The sequence below is a fragment of the Castor canadensis genome, chromosome 15 (genome assembly GCF_047511655.1).
Source record: "Castor canadensis chromosome 15, mCasCan1.hap1v2, whole genome shotgun sequence".
NCBI lineage: Eukaryota > Metazoa > Chordata > Mammalia > Rodentia > Castoridae > Castor > Castor canadensis.
In genome coordinates this window covers 83,511,644-83,538,514 of record NC_133400.1, presented here as the reverse complement: position 1 = coordinate 83,538,514, position 26,871 = coordinate 83,511,644, and the positions used below count along the sequence as shown (strand labels likewise).

Here is a 26,871-nt window from a genome sequence, read left to right as displayed (position 1 = left end):
AAATGGAACTTTAACTTTTTTTGGTGGGACTGGTATTTCTACTACATTCAGCCTCCTTTATCCTTACATTATGCCCTCCCCACTTCCCACTGGTACCAAACCCCAGACAGGACCTCTTGTACCTTCCTGTTCTCCATTTTTGAATAAAAGATATTTTTGTTTAAGATAGCATTAAAGGGAGTTTCCTTATGGCATTTCCATGTTTGTACTATTATATCTCAAATTGGTTCATGCCCTCTTTTTTCTATCTTGGTCCCATTCTTGTGATTTCAACAAGTTTAAAAATTCTGTATTCATTCTTGTATAGAAAGTACATCACCCATATTCACCTTAACTCCCTTCTTTTACCCTCCCTCTCCCATTAAGTGACCTCCCCTTAGAGTTGTTTTTCATAATATTGCTGTATTTGTATTGTGTCTATCTCCCACCAGAGAAAACATTCAACTTTTGTCTTTTGAGTCTTGCTTATATAGCCTGATGTCCTCAATTCCATCTATTTACCTTCAAGCCACATGGTTTCATTCTTCCTAACAGCTGAATAAAACTCCATTGTGTATGTGTATATACACATATGACATTTTCTTAATCCATTCATCAGTTGTAGGGCATCTGGGTTGTTTTCATAGGTTGGCTATGCAGCTAAAGGCGAATCATCGATGAAATGGATCATCAGAATTTTGCCACATAATTTTGTTGACACTTCGAAAGCATTTTGAAGTTTACTTTTCACTCCACAAGAGACAAAAGGGTACTTGTTATAAAATCTGGGAGTCAAAGATCATTGCCTTAATAAGTTTCTCATTAACATGTCATCTGTTATATGCAGCCCTTCACTTCTGTTTGAGTAATTTGTATTTCTATAGAGAGAACCACTGCTAGCAAAATTTTGACATCTTATTGTTTATAACTGTTGTGCCTTTCTCATTCTTTTCCTCTGCTGGCTGACGAAAGGTTTTTGTCTTCTAGGTACATCCCCACGGCAGCTGCGTTTGGTGGTTTGTGCATTGGTGCCCTGTCTGTGTTAGCCGACTTTCTGGGGGCCATTGGATCTGGCACTGGAATTCTGCTTGCAGTCACTATTATTTATCAGTATTTTGAAATATTTGTTAAGGAACAGGCTGAAGTTGGTGGGATGGGTGCTTTGTTTTTCTAAATGTTCAAATATTTTTGTGTGTGCGTGAAAGGGAAAATATTTTGACACATTGTTTTTGTCAAATGATGCTGTGTCCCTTTTTCTTCCCTCAGTTTGTTTTCAAGTGCTGACTGTCCCATTTCTGAAATGGGCATGAGCTAAGCCTGTGAGCAGCATTAGTACCAGCTGCCTTAACACTGAAGTTTACATGACTTGGTAAAGATGTCCAGTGTTTTCTGTAATGCTGGAAACCGATGCATCTACACCTTGCTGTGTTGATCAGGACAGTGGGACAGTGACACGGATTTGTTGTGCACACAACATTCAAAACATTGAATATTCCCCACCGTGTTTAAAAATAAATATAGCTCAACTTGCCACTTTCCAGTATTTTTGAGCCTACCTAATGAGTTCTGGAACATTTGTATCTAATCTATATTTTAGATAATTACTTTTTATACTTTTTTAACTCATAGTATCCATGTTTCCTACCCTCCCGCTCTACACCATCCCCCCACCCCACCTTTATTTATCTCCTCCCAAAACAGCCACTTAGCCCAGATGGGCACCATCAAGCATTGAAGTTATTTTTGTCACTAGGAACCTCTGCTTCTCGTTACTCTACCTGCTTTTCATTGCTCCTTTTTTCCCCAGTGACAGCATAATCGGTGCTGTTTGACTGTATTGGCTATGCCTTCTGATTCTACCCAGTCACTTGAGAATACTCCTTAAAATATTATGCCCCAGTTTTCTTTTTCTTTTTTTAAAAAAAAGTCCCTAAAGCAAAGATCTAATTCTCAAGCAATGTCTGTAGTTCAGTGGGGGTGAACAATGAGTAATTCATGCTAGGAATTTATGTCTGTTGTACTTATAGCAGCAACATGAGTGTAAACAGTAGACAATAAAGTTTTATTTAATAAAACAGTTTCAGGTGTGTTGGAAAAATAAAGAAATCTGATACTAAGTGTTTTCTAAGATTATTTATACAGAACCCATCCTGCGATGCCTACTGAAAGAGTATAGTAACACTTTCATGTCTAATCCAAAATTATTGAGTGACAGTGGCTAATTTAAGGGCATTCATTCATGTGACTAATTTGGAAAGGTACAAGAAAACAGTGTTCTTAACAATGCTTTAGCTTCCATTTGAAACTGCACATTTCTTTGGACTAATTTCTAAAAAGTGGCCAGATTTAATTTTTAGGCAGGCACTTGAGCCATGTCCCTACCTACCAACTTACAAAAATTTTTTTTTTTTTTTTAGTGAGGCTGGAGTTTTGAACTCAGGGCTTCAAACTTGGAATGCAGGAGTCTCTACTGTTTGAACTACGTCTCCAGCCCATTTTGTTCTTGTTATCTTGGAGATGTGGGTCTCACAAACTGTTTGCCTATGCTGGCTGGCTTTGAGCCATGATCCTTTCTGATCTCAGCTTCCCAAGTAGCTAGGATTATAGGCATGAGCCACTGGCTCCTGACTAGAACCACTTTTGTATGGCCTGGAGTGGCCTTTAACCCCTGGATCCAGGATGAAAACAGGGCTGGCCAATAAGGATCATCCTCAGACTGCTGCTAGAGGTCACACTTAAAAGGCAGTAATCCCAGAGCCACTGGAAGCTATAAAACTCAACACAAGAGCTGTCACTTAAGAGATTAAAAGAAAATGGTCCAGGAACAATGGTAGAACTTTTAGATGATGGGCTTTAGCTAAGGTCTGCACCAGAAACCCATCTTTTCAGTTTTCTCCCTTTAGTTTGTATTGGACTTGAGATAGTGGTAACCATAAGGCTAGCCAGTACTCATTGTTTAAATGTGCCCCAACCATGTCAATCTGACCACTATAGATTTGGTTTTAGAAAATTATTCAAATATTTTCTGAGGTAAAGATAGGAAATCACTCTATATATTGTACATGCTTGAGAGAAGGGACTTAATATAGGGAGTAGAACCAACCATTTCCATTACCTAAAAGCAGGTTCAGTTCCAGTAACTTGGTGGTTATAAGAACTCTATATAAAGAAACAGAGAGAGATGGTACTGGGGTTTGAACTCAGGGCCTTGCACTTGCTAGACAAGTGTTCTATCACTGAAGCCATGCCCCTAGCAAAATAATTTATTTCCTTTGAGACAGGATCTTGCTATGCTGCTCAGGTTGGCCTTGAATTTGGGATCCTCTTGCTTAGATGACAGGTGCACACCACTGAGCCTGGCTAAGTATCAAAAATGTTACTCCTACTAATAATACTACATTCTATACTAAACAACTGAATTCCATGTAGCAAATAGTTTAATTAGGAGAGGCCAAAAAAGTCCCTACATAGGTCTCTTTTAAAAAGTTATCTTAAAACACTACCGCATTGGATATTTGCATACCCAACTGCAAAAATTTTTATCTGAGGGACTGAGAGTGGGACTAGTTGACCTAATTTGGAACCCAAGAGAATTTTTCTGTAGAAATAGCCCAATCTTCTGGACTAGGTTACAAATGTAGCAGTTAAGGGTTTTTTGTTTTTTAAAAAGGAGTAAATGTGCTTGCAATTTGTGTTCTTTCCCATTAACATTAGAGTTTAGCAAATATAAATGAAGGTTACAGCTTACCTATAATTACAATTCCATACCACCACATGCATTCTGTTGCTTTTATTTTATGAAAAAGCTATTTCAAATCTACATTAAATGAAGCTGAATACAAAGTCTTTGTGAAGAAGGCCTGGTGGTCTCATTTACAAAATAACATGGCCAGGGTCCACTTGTCTTTAAAATTTCAGGAAGGGCACTTCAAATGGTTTTGTGTTTGCATGTTTCAGCGCCAGAGCATAGGAATAGACTCTGGCATCCACTGTAAGATGTTCTTCAGCTACCAGAGCTAAGGAAACAAAGACAACAATTTAGACAATGCACCAACAATAACAGCACTTAGTCCATCAGTGTTTACTAAGCCACTATTACATGCCAGTTTCTATGCTAGTTGCTGGTGATGGGACGTCTTCTGTCTTCAAAGATCTTACTCCAGAGGAATAAAGGATATGAAAACAGGATCACATTCCAGCATGAGACGAGAACATCTCAGGGACAATGATAGTGCTGTTTCCAGATCCATAGGTTGTATTTCGTTTAGAATTCAGTAGGATGTAGCTATTTTGAAGCTCTTAGGTGCTGATTAAAAAGTAACTTCTTTAGCTTCTCAGACTTTGTATGGGAGACTGTCTCCTATTTCCTCAGTCACTTTCTTGGGAACAAGCTCAGAGACATGTTGATGTTCAAAGGTAGGGCTCATGTCCTACTCACCTGTGTGTGGCAGGTGTTTGAACAAGTGTTGAATGGTACTCTTTGTGGCATGATATTAAAGTACCTTCTGTACATCTTCCCAAGTGTTCCTTTTTGAATAAATTATTTGATTACTATATCTTGATTCTACTGAAGCTAGTAACTGGTTCTTTTGTCCTTCCCTCCCTCTCTGACTCTCTTGCTCTACTTTATCCCCTTCTTTTAAGACTAAAAGGGAAATAATATGGGAGAGAGGACAGAATTATTTTGAAAGGATGTATTCTATGAAGAAGGAATACTGTGGCATGTAACTTTTGAGCACTTGGGGTCACGTGCTTTGAATGTATTATCCCATTTAATTTTGCTTACACCTCCTCAGAGGTAGAGGTTGCTATTATTCCTATTTAGAAAAAACTTTAGCCTAAGACTTGTTCAGTCATACCTAATAAAAATAAAGGTCTGATGAGTTTTGAATCCTGTCAGATTCTGAGTTGTACTGCCTACTGATCGTCAAAGCTTTTTCTGAATAAATGTCTAATACATTATTCTATATAATACAGTTATTCTCAGTCTGACTTTGTGATCTTGAGGTGGTTTTGATGTTAGTCTATTCCTCCTAGTACTAGGGGGTTTGAACTCAGAGCCTTGTACTTTCTAGGAAGGCATTCTACCACTTGGGTCATGCTCCCAGCCCTTAGGTCTTTTTTAAAAAGGTGAAGTAGGGATGAAGGCTACCTGGACATCTGAAATCAAAACAGCTTTTGAGAGAAATTCACTTAATTTTTTGGACAAATAATACATTTCAAGATAAAGTCTCTGCTTAAGAAGTAAGCCCCAGCAGTCATATAAAGAAGTAAGGACTGCTCTCAGCTTAGGTGAAGTAATGCTCCAAGTTAATTTGTCAAAAAGTTATTTAAAAACAGAAGAAAAATCAGTTCCCTGAACTACTACTACTAAAAGAGCTGAATCATGAAAAGACTGCTTTAAAAGTGAATGAGGATCGTCTCCTGGCTCAGCTGCCACGCCCTCATTAACTGCGTCTTCCATAGCCGTTGGTCAAAGCACATCACTGCACATGATAGAACTTTTACAAAGTCTCCGTGACACGCCTGGCCAAGTCACACAGTCTGACTGCGTGACTAGAGCACAGCTGAGGAAAAGCTAGAGATACCCACTTACACCTCTGCACTGCTAAGGAGCAATGCAGCTCAAGTGTAGCTTTGGATAGGCGGCAGGAAAATAATCTTGACTATTCTTAGGGGGGAAAAGCCTCTACACTAAAAGTTTTCATTTGACATGGAATGCCTTGAAGTTATTTTCCAATTCTATCATCTGTAAAGGAAAACTGGTGTTGGTCAACTGCAGTTTTACAACAGCTTCTAAGGTATCTGACATTAATGAGATAAAGAAGATAAAAGAATAACATTTAATACCCCATTGCTGGGGGCAGGGAAGGGAAAAGAGAGAAAGTTGGTAATAATCAAGAATGCTTACCATCAAGTCTATTCAGCAGGTCATTCTTTGGTAAAGAAATTACTTCCACAAATTCTAAACAAACAAAGTGCAAATGAAAAAAAAGCTAAAGAACGAGGGCCTACCCAAACAACCCAAAGTGTCTGCAGCCATTACCACTACACTAAGGCATCCACATGGTCAGCCACTGGGAGTTGAGTGACATACCTCCATCCCCTGAAAATAAACAGAAAGGGAACATTTTAGCAAGGCCCAGAGAGGCAGTACACTGGAAGACTTTAGTGCAAGACATACCGTAAAGTCTGTATCCCAGGTCTCTACTAGTTTAACTTCTGTCATGGTAAAACCAATTCCAATGGTATAAAGTTACTACCCTCTAAATCACACATTTGAGAGCAAAACTTAAAGCATATTCTGGAATGTGTATATTTATGTGTTTCTTTTTTTACAGGTAAATCTGTACACTCTGGTAAAATACGCACAACATAAAATTTACCCTCTTAGTCATTTTTTAAAGTTACAGTTCGCTGGCACTGAATAACATCCTCACCACTATACTCACAGTTTTCATCATCTTCAAAAGAAACTTGGAACCCACCAAACAATGGCTCCTCATCCTTGTCAATCTAGTCTATCTTCTAGCTCTACGAATGTCTAGTCCAGGCACTTCATGTAAGAGAATTACGGAACATCTGCTCTTTTGTGTCTGCCTTATTTCATTTAGCACAATGTTTTTAAGGTTCACTCATGTTTAGCATGTGTCATCCCATTCCATTCTTTTATGGCTGGGTAATACTCTATTATATTCGCATACCACATTCTTTTCATCCATTCATCTCTGATGGATGCTTAGGGTATCTCTACTTTAGGCTGTTGTGAGTAATATTATTATCAACATAGGGCAACAAGTATCTGAGTCTCTGCTTTCAGTTCTTTTGAGGATATACCTGGGAGTGGAAAAAGCTAGACCATACGGTAATTTTATACTTTAACTTCTAGAGGAGCTCCCAAACAGTTTTTCATGTTATATGTATATTTGCAGTTTAAAAATTAAGCATTTAAATTGGCTATAATGGGATACTGAAACATAGCTAGGACCAATTAAAGAGGTTAAGAAAGAATTCCACTCATACGTGAGTGTGTACACACTGTAACACCCCATGTGTCCTTTTTAAAGGGGTGGGAGAAGTGGTATGGAATTGACAACGGCATTAAAGCTTTTTAATCCAAACTTGCTAAGAAATTTTTTACACCAAATATCGTAACAGGTTCTCTAAATACAGAACCCAAAGTATAGTATAATGTATGGGAGGATAGAAACCAAGGTGATTTTGAAGTTTTCCTTATATTTAGGCCTGCAGCTGATATTACTAAGTGGGAATAAGCAAGATGCAAAAAAATATGCAAATATGTAATTTAACATTTTCTACAAGAAAGCACATGCTGGCCAGGCATAGTGGAGCATGTCTGTAATCCCAGCACTTGAGACTGAGGCAGGGGGATCAAGAGTTTGAGGCCACTCTGGGCTGTATAGCAAGATCTTGTATGCTAAAATACCCAAGTTTAGGAAAGCAGACAAGAGTACCTTCTGAAGACTATGATTCTTTCAACAAATCCAAAAGAACCAAGTTAAAAGTTCTTTAATGCAATTCAACCACCTTAAATGTAGCCAAACACTCACCTGGCTTTGGCTTAGGCCTTACATTTTCTGCATCATCTCCATTGATAGTTACTGTCACGATGTGTGTCATACAGTTTGACAAACCTGGATCCATGCACACAGCTACAGAGACACACGACAACTTATGAGAAACCAGTCAAATACTTCAGTCTTTTTTGTTGTTTCACTACTTTAAATGTCTAAGAAGAATGGCTCTGAATTTAGTTAGCACTGATGCAGGACTGCACAGCATATATAGATATAGCATGTTCTCATATTTTCCCCAGAGTTTCTGAGTTTGAAAGTCTGAGGAGTTCCAGGGGCAGGGAGGAGTGGGGCATGGGGATGAACTGATAAAGCTTTGGGTGGGAACAATTCTGAAAGGCAACTCAGTTTCTTAAGTCTTCTCCAACTTCAGGTCCTTCCTGCTCAACTTGCTCTCATGGGGAGAAGAAGTTCACTTCTAGATGGTGACAATCTTAATCTGTGATTTCCTTTCATCAAAAGAGCTGAAATAAAACCCATCTGAATCCTTACCACAAAGAACCCTTAAACACTCAATCCCTTTCCACCTAGAGGCAAGGGATTATTGGTTACTTTTCAAGAGCCTGACCCAAGTGTACACTTGGAAAGCAATACAAACCTGGAGAACACTCTGCAACGTCGCCTTTGTAGCCAGTTTCTTCCTCCAGCTCCCTAAGAGCAGCTGCTTCTGGGCTTTCATTGTCATCGATGAGACCTGTAGGTGGACAGGGAAATTGGCTTCTTTAAAACCTCTCATTCTCCTAACTTAGCTGCTGCTGAGCTATTAGAGGAATGAGAGGTCATCTTACAGATAAAACTGACAGAGGTCTGGAACTTTTATAGAGAAAAAAAGGAAAGAATAAAACTCTTCGCAGATTGAGTAGGTTCTGATAGGTATCATTCATTTTTCTTATTTAGAGCTACAATTTTTGATGACCATTTCAGCTGTGTTTTTATAAAGCAAACTGTGTTTTTTTTTTTATACAGCATTTGTGAGAAGTGACTTGGTGGTGGCAGATAAGTGGCCCAGGGTTTGGAGCCAGCTATGTGACCTTAGCACAGGAGGCTTACAACACATTTTGTTTGTTTCCTTGTATATAAGATGGTGTCAGTTTTACCTGTCTTGCCCTCCTCCCTCATAGAAAAATACTGAGGCTACAAAATATTGTAGTGAAATGCCATAAAGGAGAACAGTGAGGGCTGTAGAATTGAGGTAACTACTATGGTCACTATGAAGAGCAAATAAAGAGGCCAAACGGAGGGAGAGCAGCAACTCACAGACTCTTTTTCCTGAACAGAATAAAACAATGTAAAGAACAAGTAAAATGCAGGCTATAGAGTTAATTTCACTGTTACTAATTTCTTTAGTAAATCGTTAAGTACATAAAAGTTGTTAACTACCATGACCAGGCTTTAAAAATACAAAATCTACACCATTTGTGACAATGACAGTAGGTTTAACCTCTTTGGACTGGAACAACTCAATAGTTTTATAACAATACAGTGCATTCCATTCTGGATAGCTTCTTTAATTACTGTGTAACTGAAAGAATTCTAGCTGAAATCAGGATTCGCTTGACGCGTTTACACATGGTATTCATGGCTTTTAGAGTTAAGAGTCTGACGCACATAATACTGTAAACTTCTTATCAAAGGCAGATTGCTAGTAAGAGAAAGTGAAAGAAGTTGACAAATTAAGAGGCATTGTGGAAAGGTGGGCCATTAACACTGCGCTCACACCATCTTCATGAAGTCAGTGGATCCCTGACTGTGGCTGGTGGCTTGGAGGAGCCTCACTACAAAAATGCTTTTGTTTTACTTATAGCCCTGTGGACAGATAAAAGGTGTTAAAGAGGTAAGCACCATGACTCTCAGGCTTTGCCCTGGCTCAGGCCAGAGGACCTGACGACAATGATGCCAGTTACTCACCTGCAGGGAACTCTAGGCAGTAACCACCCACTGGTGGTCGAAACTGTTTCACTAGAACGAGGCACTCATAATGAAGAGTTCTTTGCAGCACTGGGATGACTGCTACACCTGTTACAGAAAATAAAATCAAGGAAGTCCCTGAGAAAGGTCAATCACGCCAGCAATTTGTTTAGGCGCTCCAAAAATCCCCAAAGTTTAAGAAACTCTGCACCCAAAATCTACTCTGAATTTGGCATTAAGGAATAAGAAATTAAAATGTATAGTATTGGCAGTTAACTTTGAAGGTAAAAATGTAATTAAAGAAAAAAAAATCACACTTCTACATTTGAATTTTTTTCTTTTTCATAGAAAGTTCATTATAATAGTCATAATTTTCCTCCCTCCATCTCCCTTCTCCCTCTCTAAGATAAGGCCTCACTATGTTGTTCACACTGCCCAAGTTAGTCTCAAACTCACAGTTCTCCTGCATCAGCCTTCCAAGTAGCTTGGACTACACAGGGATGTGCCACCATATCTAGCCATAATTTCTTTAAAAATAAATCAAAAATGAAACTAACCATGTCACACAGTGCCATGGACATGAGTTTCCAGTCTACACTAGCTTCTGTATAGAACCAGTTCTCACAATGTAGTAGTTACAGTGATCTATGTGCTCCCATGTCTTCTTTAAGCTATAATTTAAGGAAGTTCCAGTGTTTTTAATATATGCTGACTAGACTGACTTTTACCATTTTAGGGCAAAAGATTCTTCCCCCCAGATTGCTTGCCCTTAACCAAAAAGCCAGGAACAGCATTTGCCTCCTCCTAAATGCTTTTGCATCAGTTAAGAACAGCAGCTGCAGCAAGGCTACTTTGTTGGCTTCTAGTAAAACCAGAAACCAAAGGAAAACCAAGAAAGACCCATTGCTCAACTTCCCCTACACCACTGGTGTTTTCAGGATTGTTTCTGGGGTCTTTAGAGTCAAACTATTCTCGTCTAGAAGGAAAGTGAACTGAATGAACAGTCTTCCCCAACTCCCTTTCCTCTTCAACTTATAAAGCAACTGGCTGATCAGCACAAAGGTGTACCAAAGCTGCTCCTGGCTTTTGGTTAAGACCACTCTCACCTGGATCGGTTTCTAGAAATCTTAACATATATAGACATAGTATGTGGCTTCAAATTATATTGATTTATGTTTGGCTGTAAAGATTAGTGTATTTTCCCCTCAAAAACACTATTCTGAGCTTAGAAAGGAGCCAAAGGTTACTTATAATGAAAGCTTGATTTAGTCACATAGGAATGCAAAAACTAATATACAGTTAAAATACCATAATCAAAGACAACTCTGCTTGGAGGGCTTTGGCTACATTACCCTCCCACAGTCACACCTGCTAACTTCCTTTACAAACAGAGATGTACTAGTCATACCATCAGCAGTCTGTCCCTTTCTGGTTGTACGTTTCACTGTTTCCCAAGTTCTGTTCAGGCAGAGAAGAAAAAGGAATCATTAGTATTAAAAAGAGAATGTTCCTAGGTTTTCTGTATACAGTCTGAACTTCATAAATGCAATGCATGCAAATGTACTAATGATATGTCAAAGAACACAAAAATAAAGATCTGTAGTTAAAAAGCCAACTGAACTTTCTTAGTTTCTATAATTAGCAAAGGTGTAGGCGACTACCCTACACCTAACCTTCTGGGTGCCATATGAACAAAAGCCTGTGGAGCACTGGAGCTGCTGCGCTCTCATACAATCACACATAATTTGCCTCATAAATCTATGGGTAAGCAGCACAGCTGGTGATTACGGCTGCAAAGGCTGTAAGCAGTGATGCAAAGGAAACCCCAGCCCCATCTCTAAGGAGGAAAGATACCATGCATAAAGTGAGCCACTGAAATTATATCGATTTTAAAATACACAACCTAAACCATAGAATTAAAGAAGCAGAACCTTTCTATTTATTAACTGAGGAGTTATTAAATTTAAGTGCCCTACTTTACAAGTGTAAAGCCTTAACTAAGGGGGAAAATGGTCCCTCGAGAAAACTGTGAGGTGGATAACAGGAAACTTTTGCTACCTTTTATGGCTTTACTCCTTTCTTTCGATTTGTTTCTGGCTGTATAACCTACTTTAGGTTTTGGTATCACATCTGTTATTCTACTTCCTCTTACAGGAACATTGGGAAGAGTTATTTAGAAAATCCAGTTTCAGGAAATCATGCTATTTAAAGGAGGAAGGGCATAAAGAAAATTTCCCCCTTTATTCTCTCATTCATTAAGTAGGAAAAAGCAGTGATAAAGGTTGGGAATGGAGAAGCAAACAATTTTAGGATCTCTTCTAAACGAAGGTAGCTATCTGGGTGGCTCTGGGGGTTGGAATAAGAAAGCCGTCAACATCTGCCTCCCAAGAGTAAGAGGTGTAAGATGTACCATGTTGAGGGACCCTCTTGCTTATACCTTTTATACGGTTGTCTCTGAGGTTTGATTTTGACACATTTAAGATTTTTTCAGATACTAATCTGGTTTAAAGAGAATAGCAAACAAAAAAATCCCTTTTCTGCAAACCGTCCATTTTTCAGCACTGCACCCAAATTCTAAAGGGCAGATATATCAAAATAAACCTACAAAAATCAGATTACTATGACAACTAACAGCAGTTCAACATTCCTGTTAGTATCAAGAAGCCAATCAACAAGCAATTTCTAATAAGTAAATAATACAGATTGCAAGAGACAAAACACCTTTTGGCATAGCTCTCTCTGCTGCCTCTTAAGGTTAGTCCTAAAGACTGAAGAAGATAGTGCCAGGAAAAGCACTGAAGGTCCCATCCCAAATACACTAGGAATAAGGGAAACAAAAGAGTAGCATCATTATCGTGGTTCAGATGAAGTAAATAAGCAGTATCAAGCCATAAATTATGAGCAATAAAATATGAATGTATTTATAAGAAACACTAGAACAAGAATGCCCCACGAGAGCACCAATGATCTTAAAGGGACTCTGAGAGATGTTCATTTAATTGGGAGTGAGAAAAATTTTAGTCTCTACTTGCCGACCAGCTAAACCCAAAGCTAAAACCTCTGGGATATGGTTTTCTCCTTTGTAAAACTCAAGAATGAGTTCACTGTCTTGACAAATCACTTCTAGCTTTAGAATTCTGCTTCCACTTAAACTGTTCCGTTCTTCAGGCTCTTGTTCCAGGAAAGCCTGTTTGCCTTCTCTGTAGTCCACCAACACAAGAGGTATGAAGGCAACAGAGGATGACATCTTGAATTCAGTATGGGGACTTACTATGAACACACTTATACACTTAAAACTAATGCCCTACCCTTTCTTCCATGGAACACAGATAGGATTCTCTACCTACTATTTTATCTCTTAGACACATGCTTTTAAGAGAACATGTTTTTATAAACTTATAAACCATGGGTCAACTAGAAAGTACAGAGATTCATTCTTCAAAGTTTGACATTATGATATGAAATATTAATATATTACTTAAGATCTGTGAGAGGCCAGGAGAAAGAATGGAGGCAAACATGCTATAAACAGCACAAACATGGCAGTTTGGTAGAGACTTTAGGGCCCACTACCAAACTGCTGAGAAAGATTCCCTAGAATGAGGCCTAGATATGAATATTCTAAAAAAAACCAAAACCCCAAATGATTTGGATGTACATCCCTGATTAATAAAAGCTAGAAGAGAAGACTAGTTAAGTGGACAGGTAAGCTGGCGTGACCAACACACATTCTTTAGACTAGTATTAGACTAGTATTAGGGGTTGGATTTTGTTATAAACTTAATTTACAGGAAAAAGAGAACCAAACTATTATAAGTATAAATTGGGTCTCATATCTGTGTATATTTCCACTAATATACATGAATATACTGTGCTCCCTAAAGATTGGCCTTACCACATAAGTACTGGGTTTGGACCCTACATCATACTTATTTCATATTTAGTTTCATATATCAAATTCACTTGACATTTTAAGTAACAATGACAATCTTCCATTAGTGGATCAATTTTAGTGTGCGTGGGTGGCTTTCTTGCTTGTGAGTTTTAAGTTAACATTGCTATAGGTCTCTTAATATGTTTCCTATAGCTCTTGAACATCAGGGCTCATTAAGACCTTTGCTAGTTTAGTAGATATAATCAAAAGTTGTTTAAATTACTGGCAAGTATGCATTTCCACCTTGATGAAGATGTACTTGCTCACAAAGAAACCGTGTACTTACATGACCACTTACCAAATGGAGCTTTTATACTGATGGATTTTATCATGCAACTTGGATACTAAATTTAGTTTTCATATTTTCCCATTCATCTTTCATTTTACTAGAAACTCCCCAGTTACATATTTTCCCATCCCTTATTTCATTATATTTCACTAAAATAAATACTTAACCTACTTTACCATGCTATTTTTTTCTGGTAGTATATTTACTTATGTTATGGTGCTGGGGATCCAAACCCAGGTCTGTGAGCATGTTAGGCAAGAGCTCTACCATTGTGGTACATCCCAGCCTCTTTTTTTTTTTTTTTTTGCAGTAGTGGGGCTTGAACTCAGGACCTACACCTTGAGCCACTCCACCAGCCCTTTTTTGTGATGGGTTTTTTCAATAGGGTCTCTCGAACTATTTGACGGGGCTGGCTTCAAATCACGATCATGATCTCTGCCTTCTGAGTAGCTAGGATTACAGGCGTGAGCCACTGGTACCCCTTTCCCAGCCCTTTCCTGATAGTTTTTAATACCAAAAGATTACTAAACAAAATTTGGAAAGTAGAAGAAAAGAAAGTTAATCACATAGCTCCCTATCTTGGGGGAGAAAGGATACAGCTTTCCTTCTATCTTCTATTTACACATCATTTAGGGAGTTATACCATTTTCTATTTTACTTTCAACTAAGTAATTTTCCATATTGTTAGGTTACCTGCAATTAACACTGTAACAGTTTGCTACCCTTCCCCCCAACCTTTTACAGTGCTGGGGATTAAAGCCAGGGTCTGGGCATGGTAGGCAAGCATTTCAGCACTGAGTTACATCCATAGCCCTAGTTCCCTATTTTTAAAGTGTTTGGGTTGCCCTCTCTGTTTTAGATTTTTGGTAACATTTTTAATATATAAATCTGGTTCCAAAAAATAGATAATTTTCTTAGCCCATTCTTTGGATTGTAAGGATTAGTAGGTCAAAAGGTACACTATCTTTATGGCTATTGACACGTTTAGTGAAGTATGTTCTACAAAATGCTTTTTTCTTTCTAATTTACATTTCCATAAGCAAGGGATAAGCATCCAAGCCTAGCAAAGTTTTTGTTTTCTCTTTAACTCTTCTAATTTAGAGATTTAAAAATTGGGAAGCAACATGTACTGGTGATTACTCCACTGCCCTGTCAGCTTAAATTATACTTGACCCAAAAGTTTTAGGTCTACCGCTAGCCTACTAGGGAGAATGGGATTAAAATAGATTTCTGGGCTGGGAATGTAGCTCAGTGATAGAGTGCTTGCCTAACATGTGCACAGCCCTGGGCTTGATCCCAACACCACTAAATAAGTAAAATAACAATTTACAACTCAATGTTATTCAAAAATTACTAATAACCCAAACATTTTAACAATAGAAAAATAGCTACATTAGATTCTTTGCTTAAAAGACAGTTGACAAAGAGAGGAAAACATCAAAGTTTATGCCGAACCACTCAGAGAGAACTGGAGAACCCAAATACTGATCATTTTAGAAGAGAAAAAAAGTTTACCTAGTTTTACCAGTAGGATCCTTGTAAGTTGTTTTTTCAAGCTTGACCCATTTTCCTTCTGAAATTAACTAAAAGATCAGATAGTAAGTTGAGAGTCTTTTCAAACAAGTTTTTTTTGTTTGCTTTTTAAATCTAAAAGGATACTTTTCCTTTAATTTTCTGCACATCTGCCCCCCTCCCCACCTCCCACCATGCTTCTCTCCCAATAATTTGTGGACCAGTTTTCAGTTCGGGATAAGTATTCAAAGTTGCTTTAGTTTTTTCTAAATGTAGTTCTGTTTCCTTTTGGACTTTCTTGGGTAGTACTGAGAGAAGAAAAGAAACGACAGTCTCACAACTGGGGAGTAATGCAGGCCTCGCTCAGTGGTAAAGTACATGCTTGGCATGCCTGAAACTGTGTTCAACCCCAGCACAAATGAACGAATGAATGAATGAAAGCTCCTGGGTTGAGGTAACGGGGACACCTGGGAGGGAGCGCTGGAGCTGAAGTCCTGACCCTGACCTGAGCCACATCAGTGTGCTTATTAATGGCATTTCCGTCAGTGATTATGCAGGGAAGCTGCCTATGTAGAAAGCAGGTCAATGACTGGATTTCTTATCCTGACCTGGGGTTTCCCACCCAATCTGAGAGAGGAATGCCACGACTGTTCTGCCTGGACACTGGGGAGTTTTGACTAGGAGGACTAATTTACCTACGGTACTACACTGAACTGAGAGGAAAGTTTCATTGTGAACTTAAAGCAGTGGCCTTTTTCTATCTCTTGCTTCATCAGCAGCAAACTAATAATTACCAGATCTGTTCAGACAACATAGAAATATTTTAAATCAAAAAGAATTCCAGAAAGGCCAGAGTTCCAAGATAAAGAATTTAAAATTTATCTATTGCAGTGGTTCCTGTGAGAAGAGACTCTAAAAACTAAACTGAATAATACACAAACAGACATTAGTTTTAGAAGTCAGTGAAATCTGGACTATGATTAACAATTTAGGTTCTTATGAACAGATGTGATAACTTATTAACAGATGTGATAACTAAACAAATAGCTAAGATATGATAACTAAATAAAGAATTTCAAAGTCTTAAAACTCACATATTATTTGCTTTTCTATCCAAGGAAACTTTTAGTAAGAATTAATAATTTTTCTATCAAGAGCCAAAATCCTCTTACAGTTTTAATTTCATTAAGAGATACTTCTATCAGAGAAAATTGAGCCCTAAAATGGGAGTAGGAGAAATGTTTAAGAGCTGTTTTTAAGAGTGAAAAACAATCACCCAAAACAACAAATAACCTATATATTTCTTCTATACCAATTTTATGTGGGGGTGGAAAACAGACAGTGAAGAGCAGGTTACATACCTCCTCTGAAATAACAGACTGTTTGATATTCTGAGAAGAATCTGTTGATTCTTGGTTCTCCATTTTCAACTGAGTCAGTCCTTACAGTCCTCCGGTGAGAAGTTCACACTATAAGATAATGAGATTTGTTTAGGCTAAAAGTTTTTGAATGAAAACAACTGTCTATAGGCCACTAATCAAAGTACTGAAATGGCAAAAAAAAAAAAAAAAAAAAACTTACCATCAGGAAATGCCCAGGCAAGAACTTAAAGCCATCCCAGTTAGATTTACTCACAATAAACAAGGTCCTACCATGCACACACTAGATGAACAAAGCATTTAGACACGCTCAGTCTTGTTTCCTAACTCCAAATGTAAAACTCTTTCCAAAGGAAAACAGAAGAAAGATTATAAAACTACTCTCCACACCCACCCCTCCCCTCAGCTATGGCCATGTATCAACCTTTTACAGCTAAATGTTTTTTTTTTTGTTTTTTGAGGCAGGGTCTTAGTATGAGGCTGGCCTCAAACTCACAATCCTCCTACCTCAGCCTCCGAGTGCTGGGGTTACAGATGTGCACCACACCTGGCTTACAGCTGAACCCTTAGCGATGTCTGTCTGGCAGTTCCTAGCTCTCAGTTAGCCTTTCAACTTTTAAAAAAGTTGATGTCATTTCAGTAATTTTAAGTTTATAATTCAGTAGCGTTACATATCTTCACACTGTTGTGTCCCATTTTTATTTAAGTTTCAACATGTATCAAAATCACAGCTGCAGAGCCAACTAGTAATACCAGGGCTGTTATGAAAAAAGCAAACCCCTACCCCACCTGGGGCCTACTATTTATTCTTCTCTTTTGGTTTCTTCCTTTATTTCTGGACCATGTCTTTTTTAAAATCTTTTTTTTCTACCCTCCTTGGGGATTAGTCATCTGGAGCTCTGCTCCAGGTCTTGCTCTTTTGGTGCTGCTATTGAGAAGTCTGAAGGGAATCTGATTTTGGATCCTTTTTTGCACGTGACCTGCTTGTTTTCTTTGGAAGCTTGTATGTTAAGTCACATCTTCATGCTGATGTTACGTATGGGGTATTCAGAGGGTCCTTTCGATCTGGAACCTTCATGCTATGCTTCCTTCTAGAGCCTTTCTAGAATGACTTTATTGATAGTTTCCTCTTCTGCATTTCTTCTGTCTTCTCTTTCAAGAAGTTACCCAGTATTGGACTGGGCTGGGTTGCAGTCCAGTGGCAGAGCGCTTGCCTGACATACACAAGGCCCTGGGTTGCATTCCTGGCACCTTTCCTCCCAATAACAAAAAAGAGTAGCTTCTGGATTTCCAGAACTGAGCCTGTCTTTTCTCTTCATTCCTGCATCTGTTTCCTTTTTTAATGGCTATTCTAACCCTTCACTACTTTTAAGTTCCCTAACCTCCTCTGCCTCCTAACTTTTCCTTCAGTTTCCCAGAGGAAGAAGGGAACAGGTTCCAATATGCCCCATGTCTAGCAAAATGTGCAGAGGCTCAAAAACCCTTAAAACAGTGTGACAGCTGCATATAACTTTCACATATTCTCCTGCATATTTTAAATTATTTCTAGATTACGTATAATACCTAATACAATGTAGATTCTACATAGTTTTTATACCATATTGTTTAGGGGATAATGAGAAAAGGACAAAAAAGTCTGTCCATTCAATCCAGAGACAATTTTCTTCCCCCAAACACTTTCAATCTGCAGTTGGTTGAACACATGGATGTAGAACCCACAGGTCCATAGAGACAACTGGGCAGACCATCGAGCATCAATTCTCTTACTGTCTAAAAGAAAAAGATGACATTTCCCAATCTCAAAATACAACCCACAACAAAACAATCAAATGTCTGACTGACTACATTAGGAAATCTGCTAGAGCAGGCTAGACAGAGAGAGGTTCTGTCCTTGTAAGCTGACCTTGTGATAGAGAGGAAAGGTGAAAACATGAGGAACCATTTACAAAATTTTCCATGTGACAGTTTTTTTTTTTTTTGCGGTACTGGGGCTTGAACTCAGGGCCTTCACCTTGAGCTATTCCATCACTCCTTTTTGTGGTAAGTATTTTGGAGCTAGGGTCTCACAAACTATTTGCCCAGGCTCACTTTGAACCATGATCCTCCTGATCTCTGCCTTCTGAGTAGCTAGGATTACAGGTGTGAGCCACCGCACCGGGCCTAACCTACAGTTTTATGCAAAAGATTAAGAAGGATAAGAGTACGATTGTGTGTGTTTAGGGAAGGCCTTTTTAATTTAGTGATACTTGCACAGATGTGAAAGGAACAGGGAAGAAAGCGTTCCAGGCAATAATTATTTGGTAAAGTGCTAACCATCACTAGATGAAAGAAAAACAGTTTACCTTATTATAGGCAATCAAAGTAGTATGCTGGCCCAGAAAAAACTAAGCAAAGGTGAAGACCAATCTGTCCCTTCATGCTCTACACCCAGACCCAAACAGCTCCTACAGGTTTTTATCTTCTAGCTGTCCATTCCCTCCTATTGATAACATACAGAGAAAAACAAATTCTAATGCAAAGAAAGCTTTAATGCTCGTAGTTAAGAGAAAATAACTTCTAGGCAACAAGCAGCCCAATTGGATGTACAAAATAAGCTGTCTTGAATAGTATAAAAAATGCTTGGATTATGTTTCTACTTCCTTTTTATTTGTTTTCAGCTCTGGGGGCTTCATGCATGCAGGCAAGTGCACCACCACTGAGGTACACTCCAACCTCCACCTCCTTTTTAAAAGCTCCACTCTAGCTGGGAGCTGGTGTCTCAGGCCTGTAATCCTAGCTACTCAGGAGGCAGAGATCAGGAGGATCGTGGCTTGAGGCCAGCCTGGGTAAATAGCTCGAAAGACCCTATCTCGAAAAAAACCATCACAAAAAAGGGCTGGTGGAGTGGCTCAAGGTGTAGGTCCTGAGTTCAAGCCCCAGTACTGCAATAAATAAATAAATAAATAAATAAATAAAAGCACCACTCTAACCCCGATTCTGTGTTCTTCAAAAGTATTAGTACCACCAGAATACTGAAGAACCAGGTATCTTTAATCTCCATGATGAAAAGAGTATCCAACCCAGATTCCCAGAAACCCCAAAGAAAATGATCATAGCACATAATACGGAAGAACAGAATGGCTCTGCACCATGTGACTATCTTTAGGGGCAAAAGAACAAGTCCCTTGAGAGTTGCATAAAACTTTAAGACATTTAAGCTATCTTTTAAAATTTTTTTGGCAGCACTGGGGCTTGAACTCAGGGTCTCACCTTGCCAGGCAGATGCTCTACCATTTGAGTCACTTTGCAAGCCTCTATCAATCTCTTTATGGCTTCCCTCTGACTTTCAAAGGGACTGGTGACAACCAGGAAAGTTGAAGAAGTACTGTTGTGAAGGATCTATAGCTCCTCATCTACTAATCCTCATTAGCTGAGTCAGGTACACTCAATTAAAAAGTCTAAAGATCAAGGATCAGCACATTAAAGCTATAAAACAGTTGTTTCAAGCAGACTGTACTAAAGATATTTAAGATGAAATGTTAGTGAGCTTGGGAAGGGGGAGAAGTTAGACATAAATTACCAAAATTTAAATTAAAAAAAAATGACAAACAGGACTGGGCCTTCCTAGAGTAATTAATTAGCCCCAAGAAGCAGCAGTACTCTGAAGCAAGTACTTGCATAGTATGTGACAGGTGCTGGGTTCCATCCTCAGCACCAGCAAAAACAAAACAAAAAAACCCAAACATATGATATTCTTTACTATCAGATTCTCAAAATGTTTCAGAAAAACTATAAAAGCCCCTCAAAAGTAGTCCTGGAACAGGAAAGGAGTATTGTATTTAGCACTAGTTCAAAGACAGAAGCCACACAGCAGCGCAGGGGGCCAGTCACCACAAGTGATGTGCTATAGAAGCAGGAGGTTTAAATTCTGAGCTTTTGTCCCGTGGTCCCCACCTCGGCTTACACTCACTCAAGACTCTTAACGACTCCAAAGCAAAGCTCAATTTGAATTTTGTCCACTTCTTTTGCTAGAATTTAAGGCTCTCAACATATTATTAAACAGTACATGTTATTAAAAAATATACACACACACCTTAAGAATTCTAAATTTTCTTTGTGTGTGACCTCTGCATTGGTAGGCAGGCACTCTACCACTTGACCATGCACTCAACCCTATGTAGGATTTCACTTTATGACTGTCCTTAGTCCTCAAAGTCACAAACTTTTAGTTCATAGTATCTTTTTTTTTTTTTTTTTTGAGCGGAACAGGAGAGGTTTATTAAGCAGACAGAAGAAGAGAAGAAAATTCCCTGTACAGGACAGGTCTCAGAAAGGCTAAGTCACACAGTATCCATTTTAACTCATTCAGTTTGAATTCTAAGGTCTATTATGTGTCAGATATGTAATTTTCCAAGTCATAATTTTCCAGAGGGGGATAATGTCACAATTAGAGAATTCTTGTTTGTTAAGATAGTCTTACAATGTGACCCAGTCTGTCCTCAAACTCACAATCCTCTTGTCTCAACCTCCCTTGGGCTGGGATTATAGAAATATACTACCCTACTTGGCAAATTCTCAGAATTCTTGTATAGTGACAGGCAGAAGTCTCCAATTAGTTTTATGACATGGGCAACACAAATTTCTGAGTATATAACTCAGTGCAAACTGACCAGTTCTCCTACCCCTGAATACCTCACAGAATAATAAGCAAAGTAGAAGGGCAAAAGCCTGCCACAAAGAACACAATACCAGGATGCTTTAACGGTGGGACACATCACTTCCATTTGGGAGGCAATAAGGGCAATGATAAAACTTCCAAAAGGTAGTTTAACACTGTGATATGACTAGGGATCAAGAAAGTAGGGAAACATTCCAATTAGAAGGAACCACATGAATAGAGGGAGAGCTATTACATGGGGCAAGGTTGAGAAAGAAGGAAAGTTTGGCAAGCTTCTTCGTTCTCAACATTTTGATCCCACACACAATGGAGGATGATAACTTTGCAAGCACATTTCCAAGGGCAGACATAGATTTGGATGGATCCCTGCCTCCTTCCCCTCAAATTTACATGCACAACTATACAACCCTTACCAGAACGCCCAAAATGTCTGTTGATATACAACCTAGTTTTCAGTTTGGGCAGCAAGTACCACCCTCCATTCAAGAGGAAGAAACTAAGTGATTGATTTCTCCCAAGGTTGGTATTTCAGGATTAACAACAGCTGGGTGAGAGATGATGTGGGAGTTAATATTCAAGAAGTTTCAACTGAGAATTCAAAAGCCTAGTTACGGAGCTTGTACTCAGGATCATCATTCAATTGTTACCATAACTGAATTCTTGTAGTTTGTTGAGGTGTAAAGTAAAGCAAAAATCATAACAAGAAATTTTATGTTGGTCAGTCTCTCCTTGATAAAGTTGAGTATTGTAAGCATCAGTAATACTCAACCAAATAAAAGATGTAGGACTTTTCCAGGTATGGTGACTCATGCCTGTAGTCCCAACTATATGGGAGGCTGAGACAGGATTGCTTGAGCTTAGGAGTTTGAGAAGAGCCTGGGAAACACAGTAAGACCCTGTTTCAAATAAAAGACATAGTAGGTCTGGATGTGTGGCGCAAGTAGTAGGGTATCTGCCGGGCAAGCCTACAGCCCTGAGTTCAAACCCCCAGTACTGCAAATAAATTAAAACAAAACAAACAAACAAACAAACAGACAAAAAAAGGCATAGAAATTTAAATCATAAGCAATGCTTCTGAGCTTCTGATTGACAAAAGAAGGTCAGGCAGTTGGAACAGTTTAATAATGGAATAGAGGAATCAACAAGGCACTGTGAAAGGCATTAAATGGTGAGATCAATTGTTTTTACAGAAATAACTTATTATATTATTGTGCTGTTAAAGTATTAATTTAGACATGTCTAAGATACCATTCTATTTTCTGTCACAATAATTACACAGAAAAGCCATCTGATTTAATAAGGGACAAAGAATCAAATAATTAGTATAGCTATATTTAATATAATATAATCACATAACTTAAAAACTTCATTTTTTATAAGAAAATATTCTGATTAATCCTTCTTTTGTATCATTTATGGTAGAAAATTGATTTAAGTGACCTTTTCTTTGCTGATTCACAATCCTTAGATAATGCAAACTTTCTATACTTAGCAATGATGGAAATTCATAGAATTTTGTATTTTGTTTGTTTTTTCCTCTTTCTTAGGGCAGGCATGGGTGTTAGGTAAGTAGGAGTCAACATTTATTGAGATTATACTACTTGATGACTTATAATCATTTACCAGATGGTTTATTATCATCCCACTTAATTCTAGTTGAGCAAGAGTGAACTGGGAAAGTTAACTGGTTACAGCAGTACAGTAATGAGCCAAGTCAAGAACCTCTTGTAATAGTTCAGGGAAGAGACAACATAGGTTTGCCATAGCAGTTAGAAAAACCAAAAACAAGAATGAAAGACTCACTTCATTTCTTACAGATGAATTTATTATTTGTCCTAAAACAGCTTCTACGGAACAGATAAATCAAGGCTACTTCCAAGAAGATGTTTTAAAGGACACTGGGTGGAGCTGGGTGCTGGCGGCTCATGCCTATAATCCTACCTATTCAGCAGGGATCAGGAGGATTGAAGTTCTCAGGCAACTAGTTCCTGAGACCCTATCTTGAAAAAACCCATCACAAAAAAGGGCTGGCAGGAGTGGCTCAAGTGGCAATAGTGCCTGCCTAGCAAGTGTGAGGCCTTGAGTTCAAAAATCCATTGCCACCAAAAAAAAAAAAAAAAAGATACTGTGTGGTACATTAGGAGAAAAGGGTGGTGCAGCATTCACGTTTGGATGCCCTGAGTCCATGGCAGAGAAAACCAGCTGACAGTTGTAAATGCTAATCTAGAAGTATGAGTCATGTATGGATTCAAAGAAAGAAATCATTACTTTGAATTGTGCAATACATCCCCCGACTACTGACATTTTTAACATGCACAAGAAAATGCAATTATTTCCACTGTTGTAAAGGTTTCATTGAAGAAATTTGAATATTAAAAAAATACTCTATTGCTAAGTGAATATACTCTTGGGCATTTCTGGTGTCAATTTATTGGAGGATGGTTATATGTGTAAGATTTACTTAGGACCAACTATAATACAAAAGTCACTGAAAAAAGTTAGCTGCTTCTCTACAATTAATTACAATACTGTATTAAAGACTTGCAAGGCTGAAGTTACTACAGGAAGGAGCAGGAAACATTCTGGAACAAATAGGTATAGGCAAAGACTTCCTCAATAGAACCCCAGCAGCCCAGCAACTAAGAGAAAGGATGGACAAATGGGACTACATGAAATTAAAAAGCTTCTGCACAACCAAAGAAACGGTCTCTAAACTGAAAAGACCACCCACAGACTGGGAGAAAATATTTGCCAGCTATACATCAGACAAGGGACTGATAACCAGAATATACAGGGAACTCAAGCAACTAAACTCTCCTAAAATCAATGAACCAATTAAGAAATGGGCAACTGAACTAAACAGAACTTTTTCAAAAGAAGTTCAAATGGCTAAAACCACATAAAAAATGCTCACCATCTCTGGCCATAAAGGAAATGCAAATCAAAACCACACTAAGATTCCACCTCACCCCTGTTAGAACAGCCATCATCAAAAACACCACCACCACCAAGTGTTCGCGAGGATGTGGGAAAAAAAGGAACCCTCGTACACTTCTGGTAGGAATGCAAGCTGGTGCAACAACTCTGGAAAAAAATTTAGAGATGTCTTAAAAATCTAAACATAGACCTGCCATATGATCCAGCAATCCCACTCCTGGGGATATACCCAAAGGAATGCAACACAGGTTACTCCAGAGGCACCTGCACACCCATGTTTATTGCAGCGCTATTCACAATAGCCAAGTTATGGAAACAACCAAGATGCCCCACTACTGATGAATGGATCAAGAAAATGTGATACTTGTACACAATGGAATTTTACTCAGCCATGAAGAAGAATGAAATCTTACCATTTGCAGGTAAATGGATGGAACTGGAGAACATCATTCTGAGCGAGGTCAGCCAGGCTCAGAAGATCAAAAATCATATGTTTTCCCTCATATGCGAACTTTAGATCTAGGGCAAATGCAGCAATGTAGTTGGACTTGGATCACATACGGGAGATATAGGAATAGGTAGAAAACCCAAATAATGAAAGCGTTTGATGTCCACACTCGAGAGGAACTAATACAGAAACCTTAAAACAACAGAGGTTATCATGAGCAGGGGATCAGGAACCAGTGTAAATATCAGTTAAGAGATGAATCAACATGGGTCATATGTAACACATGGGTACAGGAAAGCAATAGTAGGAATCTCTCTGTATAGCTATCCTTAACTAGCAAAAATGCCTTGTCTTCCTTATTATGCTTATGTCTTTTCTTCAACAAAATTAGTGATAAGGGCAGAACAGGACCTGCCTGGAACTCAGGGGGGTAGGGGGGAAGGGGGAAGGGTGGAGAAATGACCCAAACAATGTATGCACATGTGAATAAATGAACAACAATAACAACAAAAAAGAATTTCCCCTTAAACTCTGAATTTGTGGGAAAAAAAAAAAAAAAAGACTTGTAAAGGCCTCAACCTCTATGCCCAAGTGTTTCCAGAGCTGTTAAAAAGCATCTTCCCCCAGATGGATGATGATCCTGGGATCTGGTTACTCCCACAGATTTATTAATTCTCCAACAGAAATACCTTACCCAAATGCACCCTAATTAGTGCTAACATTTTCTTCAGCTGCAACTTTACTTCTAGGTCATATAAAGATAAGTGTGAATGACCACTCATGTCTACTATGAGACCTCTGAGCCCTGTCAGTCTGGCACCATTCTTCAATATTAAGAAGAAATGGAGTAGCCCTGCGCTGGTGGCTCATGCCTACAATCCTACATACATACCTTGGAAGTTGACATCGGAAGGGTAGAGGTTTGAGGCCAGCTGTGCAAATAGTTCCCAAGACCCCATCTTCAAAACAACCAGAGCAAAATGGACTGGAGGTGTGGCTCTACAAGCCCCAGTCCCACGGGTGTGTGTGTGTGTGTGTGTGTGTGTGTGTAATATTGCTTCTTTCCCTCAAATCATAAAGGACTAATTAAATCTGGATTTCAGAAGTATTTACAAATGAACCACTACTGCCCATACCCAACCAATATACACTGCAACATTATCATCCAGTTACCTCTGCTTTGAAAATGTATCCTTTAAAGCAAAGCTCTCAACTGTCCACTTAGCCAGTAACATTTTTGAGAACAACTATATTCCTGGAGAGGGGGAGGTGCCCTGACTCAAAATACAGTGTATACTGTGTATTTTTCCTAACAAATACCTTTCTAAAGAAGACTGCAGTCGATGGGGTTCTTATCTCTTTGTAACGTAAAACTGCTTCGGTGGACCCCTAAGTGTACAATTTTTAGGTGATACCAGGAATGTGCGCTTCAGACATATGTGCCTGGGTCAAGCGCAAGCCTGTAATTATAGGACGCCTCACTAGGTTTTAAGGCGTTTCTCAGCAGCTAGCGATTTTTTCCTTCTTTTAAAGAAACAAAACTCAACTTTGCAATGAAAGGTAGAAAGGGATGTAGGAAGAAAAATGGCATTACGAATTCAACTAGAATTCTTCCAGTCTTAGGATTCCATCATTATGGGGACATTTGCCGCACAAAGTAGGCAACTTTCCTCTTCTTCTCTGCTTTCTCAAACTAACCTCCCAAATCGAACCCCCCCCACCTGCTCCCCAGGATCGTACAGGCGGCATTTCTTCCCTGTGTTTCTCAAAACCCAAACCCACAAACAGAGGGGACGTTCTCCTCCTTTGCAGATGCCTCAAGCACTTCACTGTAGCGTTCCCTGATTTCTTCGGCAGTCCACCACCTTCCACCCCGATCCCGGCTTTTCCTCCCGCGCCCACAGCCGCAGCCTGGAAGACACGCGCGCTGCAGCCCGCACGGTCCGCGCCACCCGAAGTCTCGCGCCCTCTGCTTCACAAAGAGACCTCGTCCTGTGACTGGCCAGCGCCCACTTACCTGCTCCAAGGTGTGGGATAAAGAAGGGAAGGAGGGACGAAAGGAAAAAAGGAGCGTAACTGAAGCAGCAGTTATCAGCAGACACCAGTGCCCAGCTTGAGACACCGGCGCCTCTCGCGGTGCACAGGGGATGTGCACGCGCCCTCCTTCCGGCACCCGTAGAAACCCCGCCGCTGACCAAGCTTTACAAAATTACCTTCCGGGTCAAGTGCGTCT

The 26,871-nt window shown here is 39.1% G+C and overlaps 2 protein-coding genes across 5 annotated transcripts in view; one reads left to right on the top strand and one right to left on the bottom strand.

Moving 5' to 3' along the window:
• Positions 1-4,941, top strand: part of Sec61a2 (SEC61 translocon subunit alpha 2) — a 30,375-nt gene extending 25,434 nt beyond the window's left edge. For both annotated transcript variants that reach the window (XM_020157670.2, XM_020157668.2), the window contains one exon: positions 967-4,941. In XM_020157670.2, coding sequence (XP_020013259.1) covers positions 967-1,153 — 187 coding nt within the window. In that variant the 3' untranslated portion in view covers positions 1,154-4,941. The remainder of the gene's footprint in view (positions 1-966) is intronic.
• Nudt5 (nudix hydrolase 5) lies at positions 3,856-26,813 on the bottom strand. 3 transcript variants are annotated; one of them, XM_020157671.2, is made up of 10 exons: positions 26,656-26,813; positions 16,579-16,686; positions 15,221-15,288; positions 10,891-10,940; positions 9,483-9,590; positions 8,173-8,268; positions 7,551-7,652; positions 6,077-6,085; positions 5,891-5,944; positions 3,856-3,995 (listed from the first exon to the last, which is right to left on the bottom strand). In XM_020157671.2, the coding sequence occupies exons 2-10, from the start codon at positions 16,639-16,641 to the stop codon at positions 3,886-3,888; spliced, it is 660 nt and encodes a 219-aa protein (XP_020013260.1). In that variant the 5' UTR covers positions 16,642-16,686; positions 26,656-26,813; the 3' UTR covers positions 3,856-3,885. The 3 variants fall into 3 exon arrangements, with proteins under 3 accessions (XP_020013260.1, XP_073912751.1, XP_073912752.1); XM_074056650.1 differs by lacking the exon at positions 5,891-5,944 and having other exon boundaries at positions 3,862-3,995; positions 5,995-6,085; XM_074056651.1 differs by lacking the exon at positions 3,856-3,995 and having other exon boundaries at positions 6,026-6,085.
• Between the last annotated feature and the right edge of the window lie 58 nt (positions 26,814-26,871).

What these genes read in the sequence shown, in the direction of transcription:
- Nudt5 (XM_020157671.2), bottom strand. Translation starts at nt 16,641, where the DNA reads ATGGAGAACCAAGAATCAACAGATTCTTCTCAGAATATCAAACAGTCT. An exon ending in GATCCTACTGGTAAAACTAG is followed by an intron (nt 10,941 to 15,220) that starts GTAAACTTTTTT and finishes CTGCCTGAACAG; the next exon opens with AACTTGGGAAACAGTGAAAC. An exon ending in CTGCCTAGAGTTCCCTGCAG is followed by an intron (nt 8,269 to 9,482) that starts GTGAGTAACTGG and finishes GTCCACCTACAG; the next exon opens with GTCTCATCGATGACAATGAA.